Consider the following 6,000-nt stretch of genomic DNA (forward strand, 5'->3'; position numbering starts at 1 on the left):
TTCCGGCTTCTAAGTAAAGGAACTATGAACAAGGCTAACTATCTTTTAAATGGTGAGCTCTCCGAATTGAGTGAACTCCTTTAATGAAGGTGGCCTTCGGTATTTATAGAGCTTCAAGGTGAAGAACTTTTTCTCTCAAATGATTACACTTATGGGATGTCATTAATCCTCTGTTTGATGCGCCGAATATTTGTCATCGAAAATTTGGGTGTACTTACTACATTGTGTCGTTAATGACTTGTCAACTTAATTCGGAATCGACTGTCATCAACTTTCTGTCCCATCGTGATTTATTAAGCTTTCACCTATATGTGCCCACCTTGATGTGCCTGCTCTATGCGGCCACCTTTTTTAGTAGATTTTCACGAACGCAAACGATCACATAGCCTTGCGATTGCAATCTCTTATGCGCTCGGACGCTAATTTCCTTCGATCGCAATTTCTCCTTGCGTTAATGCATTTTTCTGCATAAAATACACAATTTAGTTGTTTTAATTCGATGGATGCATGCGATTGCAATGTTGCAAACTTAATGCTTTTGGACGCAATATTATATATTTTTACCGTCGCAATCCTGCATTGTTTTATAACTTTGCACTGTAATAACGTGTATTTATGGCCGTTATCACACCCCTAAATTTAAAACAATGCCTGTCCTCAAGCATAAACTAAAGATTTTCTTTAGAAAGTCGACCGCCTCTTCTTTCCTAGATTTCTCAAGGTTGCCTTATTAAATCCTATGTACCAAAATCTCCTTAATTCTTATCCAGGTCTATTCTTAAAATATTTCTAAAATTTAGGGACCACAAGTTTAACCTTAAAAAAGACTTTACTTGTTTTCTAGACCACTGACTTCTAGAAATATTTCATGATTTGACTTCCTACAATTAACTTGACTCTAGCATATATGAAAAAATAGAGGCTTGCATTTCATCATTGAAATCATAATTGATAAAGAGAAATAATGTGGTGACTTACTAAATTAATCATTGTTAAATGATTGCGCCGACTAAAGAGGATGTGATGAAGTTAAAATGATATGTCAAGGAAAGATACAACCCCCAAATTTTCTCTATCACTCACATTATTTGTGAACACATCCTTCTTTGCGGCAAACTGCATTTTTCGATTGCGGTGGCGGAATAAGCTAGTTGCGTCTTTCATGTAGTTCCCCCGCAATCGTTCACCACGATCATTTCAAAGAAAACGTTGAGAGGGTTAAATAAAAGATAGATTTTGCAAAAATATTTATTTTATTTTATTTTATTTTTATTTTTATTTTTATTTTTTTTATTTTATTTTTTTATTTTTAATAAGGAGAAAAGACAGATAAACGATAACCGATATAAAAGAAGAGTAGTGTGAGTTCATTCATCCATGTTACAAAAAGGCCGCTCAATTTTTCTTCATTCAAGATTTTTCAGGTCTACAGAGGTCTTTTCTCAATGAAAATCACCTCCGCAATATATCTTGACTCTTTGCTCGTTATCCTTGAATGCACAGGTGCCTTCTTCATTAGTCAGTTCGACCTCACCATGCAGGAATACTTCTTTGATTATAAAGGGTCCAGACCAGCATGACTTTAATTTGCCGGGAAAGAGTCGTACCCACGAAGTTAAAAATAAGACCTTTTGTCCAACGTGGAGATTCTTCTCGCATAGTTGTTATTCATGCCAACGTTTTTCTCGCTCTTTGTAAATTTTGGCATTCTCATAAGCTTGCGTTCTCTATTCATCGAGCTCGACCAACTGAAGTTTCCTTGCTTCCCCTATAGCTTTTAAGTCGATGTTAAGCTTTTTCACCGCCCATAGCACTTTGTGCTCCAACTCAAGCGGTAGATGACATGCCTTACCGAACACCAGCGCATATAGGGACATGCCTATAAGTGTCTTATAGGCAGTCCTGTATGCCCACAATGTATCGTCCAGCTTTGTTGCCCAATCTTTTCGTGAAGGCTTTACTACCTTCTCTAATATCAGCTTGATTTCTCTGTTGGACACTTCAGCTTGACCATTTGTCTATGGATGGTATGCGGTGGCCATCTTATGGAGGATATTATATTTGAGCAGCAAGTTGTTGACGATGTGATTAACAAAGTGGGAGCCTTCATCACTTATTATGGCACGTGGAGTGCCAAAACGAGTGAAAATATTTTTCTTTAAGAACTTAGAGGCTATCGCCCCATCGTTTGCGGTGCAAGATACCGCTTCTACCCATTTGGAAACGTAGTCGATGGCTAACAGAATGTATATGTGACCATTCGATGGTGGAAATGGTTCCATGAAGTCTATGCCCCAGACATCGAACAATTCCAGTTCTAAGATGATGTTCATGGGCATCACATGTTTCCATGAAATGTTTCCCGTGCATTGGCACCCGTCACATTTCATCGCATAGTCTCTTGCGTCCTTAAATAATGTTGGCCAATAATACCCACTTTGTAACACTTTTGCTGCTGTGCGTTGGCCTTCAAAGTGTCCTCCATATGGAAAGTTATGACATTGTGATAATATGCGTTGGCAAGTAGCATCTGGTACTCACAGGCACAAAATCTGGTCTGACCCCCTCTTATATAGATTTGGCTCATCCTAATAATATGATATGCATTCATGTCTGAGCTGCCTCTTTTGGTGGTTTGTATAGTCTTCAAGAAATTGTTCACAAACCAGAAAATTGACCATGTCCGCATACCATGGCAATTCTTCAATCTTGAATAGCTACTCGTTTAGGAAAGTTGCATTCACCTCTGATTGGTTGCGGTCAACTTTTGGATTTTTGAATCTGGACAAACGATCCACAACTTGGTTCTCCGTCCCCTTGCGATCAATGATTTCCATATCAAATTCCTGGAGGAGGAAAACCCATTTAATCAATCTCAGCTTCGCATCTTTCTTTGTCATCAAATATTTTATCACCGAGTGGTCAGTGTGAATGAGTACTTTAGTTCCTAGCAAATAAGCTCTGAACTTTTCCTACGCAAATATCACTGCAAGCAATTCTTTTTCTGTGGTCGTGTAATTTGTTTGAGTAGGGTTCAAGGTTTTACTCACATATGCGATGGGGTGTGGCATTGTTTTCTTCTTTTGTGCCAACATTGCTCCCATCGCATAACCGCTTGTGTCGCACATTAATTCAAAGTGTTGTGTCCAGTCTGGTAGGATCAACACAGGTGCGGTTGTTAATGTGTTCTTCGGTATCATGAATGCGTTGCGACATTGATCATCAATGTCAAACTTTCTTTTTGCCTCCAGCAACGCACTCAGTGGTCGTGCAATCTTTGACAAGTATTTTATAGATGTCTATAAAAGCTAACATGTCCTAAGAAGCTCCTGACAACCTTCACATTCGTTGGATGTGGAAGCTTTTCAATCGCCTCAATCTTTTCCTTGTCCACCTCTATCTATTCCTTGGAGAACTTGTGCCCAAGCACAATACCTTCCTTCACCATGAAGTGGCATTTCTCCCAATTAAGCACGAGGTTCGTCTCTTCACATCTTTTCAATATCTTCTCCAGATTGTCGAGACAGACTTTATATTTTTGCCCATACACCGAGAAGTCGTCCATGAAAATTTCCACCAAATCTTCGAGATATTCAGAAAAGATGACCATTATACACCTCTGGAAACTGCTCGGTGCATTGCAAAGGCCAAACGACATGCGTTGAAATGCAAATGTTCCATACGGGCAGGTGAATGTGGTTTTCTCTTGATCTTTAGGAGCAACCATGATCTGGTTATAGCCGACATATCCATCGAAGAAGCACTAGAAGTCATTTCTAGCTAGGCAATCTAGCATTTGGTCGATAAAAGGCAAAGGGAAATGATCATTCTTTGTTGCTGCATTTAGTTTGTGGTAGTCCATGCAAATCCACCATCACGTGACAGTCCTTATTGGTATTAGTTCGTTATTTGCATTGGGGACTACTGTCATCCCTCCTTTCTTCGGCACGCATTGCACGGGACTAACCCACATGCTATAGGCTATTGGATAGATAATTCCTGTGTCTAACCACTTGATTATCTCCTTCTTTATGACCTCCTTCATTGCAGGGTTGAGTTTACATTGATGTTCGATCGATCCTTTGTGATTCTCTTCGAGACAAATGCTATGCATGCAGTATGCGGGGCTGATTCCTCTAATGCCTGCGAGCATCCAGCCAATTGCTTTTACATACTTTCTCAGGATGCTCAGCAGCGCATTTTCTTACCTTCATTAAGTGTAGAGGAAATTATTACAGGTAGCTTTTCATTCTACCCCAGAAACGCATACTTCAGGTGGTTTGGAAGGGTGTTTAGTTCTTTGTTGATGGTTGTTTCAAGGATGGTTTTGTTGTTTTTCTTTCTTCATTCGTTGTCAGCTTGTCTTCTTGGGATGCAATCATCTCATCTTCTTCGGTTATTTTTTCTGTGATCGCATTGCATGCTACTATGGATGCGGTCGCATCCTCATCTTCATTTTTCATCTTCAGAGTTTTCTTCTTCATTCAAACTTGGTTCATCGTTGGATTCATTGAGGTCTTCTTATTTAGGATATTTCATGGCTTGAATGATGTCAAACCTGAGCTTCTGTACATTCACACTCAATGTGATCTCTCCTTTGTACACATCAATCTGAGCACGACAAGTGGATAAGAATGGTCACCCAAGGATGATGGTACATCCTTGTCTGCTTCATAGTCCAAGATGATGATGTCTGCCGGTAATATAAATTTGTCGCTTGTAACTAGAACATCCTTCACCTTCCCTTCTGGATGCACAAGGGATCTATCAGCTAATTGGAGAGTCACCATCGTATGCGCCAGCTGCCCCACATTCAACTGCTTGAAAATTGACAGGGGCATCAAGTTGATGTTGGCCTTGAGATCGCAAAGCACTTGATCGATGTATAACCCTCCAATAGAGCAGGGTATGGTGAAACTTCCAGGGTCATGCCTTTTCGATGGAATTATGGATTTTGAACTGTGCGTCAGTGCCACCATTGCAAACTTACCAGTGTTTCTCTTCTTCATCACCATATCCTTCAGAAACTTTACATACGTGGGCATCTGTTCGATCACCTCAGTAAACGGAATGTTAATATGCAACTATTTCAGCATATCCATGAAGCGTTGATAGTGTACCTCATCATTTTTCTTCTTTTTGAGTCTCTGGGGAAATGGTGGCCACTGTATTCTAATAGTCCCCTATTCTTTCGGCTTTGAGGTGGACGCAATATCTAGTTTCTTCGCTTCCTTTTATTCTGTTTCTCCTTGAGTTAATGCAATCTCTGGTTCCATCGCAATTTGAGCAGTCCGGCTAGGCTACATCTTCTTCCCCGCTACAGTCTTTCCACTCCGCAATGTCACCACTTGACATTGCTCTTTTCTCGTACCTCATAGGTTGCACGGGATTTCCGTTGAACTCGGCAGGGCCTCGTGTGGTCTGTTTTTTAGTTCCCTCGCAATCTATCCCATTTGAATCTCCAGAATGCGGATAGACGTCGCTTGATTTTGAAGCACTATTTCATTCTTTTCAATATATTGCTTTAACAAGCTCTCCAAAAATAAAGATTGCGGTGCATGCGAACTGTTGGCTTGCTTTTGCATTGGACCGTTTGTTTACGGGGAAAATTTTGGTGGCCCTTATTTTTGCGCCACTGATTGGAAATTTTGTTGTTGATTTTACCACGCGAAGTTAGGGTGGTTTCTCCAGCCAGGGTTGTACGTGTTGGAAAATATATTATTCTTCATAAAATAGACTGACTATAGGTTTCTCAAGCATTCCTCCATTGGATGACCTTCACCGCAAGTAGCACAACTTGTGGTCATCGGGTTGATTTTGTTTACTTGCCCACTATGCATGCTGATGCATTATTTTATGAGGCGGAATTATGGATGAAATGCGATGATAAAAAATGCGTTGAGCACTCAAGTTTTCTCAGTGGAATCCAAGTGCAAACCCCACTCAGTTTCTTGGTATGTCCAGGATCGAACTCAGGGACTTGGGAAAACAATATGCAGT

At 40.2% G+C, this 6,000-nt stretch overlaps 1 protein-coding gene across 1 annotated transcript; it reads right to left on the reverse strand.

Annotated features, from left to right (window-relative positions):
• Positions 1-4,580: 4,580 nt before the first annotated feature.
• On the reverse strand, positions 4,581-5,045 carry LOC150033359 (uncharacterized). The gene has a single exon (XM_090306384.1). It carries the CDS (start codon positions 5,043-5,045, stop codon positions 4,581-4,583), a length of 465 nt encoding a protein of 154 aa, XP_090162510.1.
• Positions 5,046-6,000: the final 955 nt, after the last annotated feature.

This window comes from Benincasa hispida, chromosome 10, assembly GCF_027475165.1.
Source record: "Benincasa hispida cultivar pf3 chromosome 10, pf3_genome.v1.1, whole genome shotgun sequence".
Taxonomy (NCBI): domain Eukaryota; kingdom Viridiplantae; phylum Streptophyta; class Magnoliopsida; order Cucurbitales; family Cucurbitaceae; genus Benincasa; species Benincasa hispida.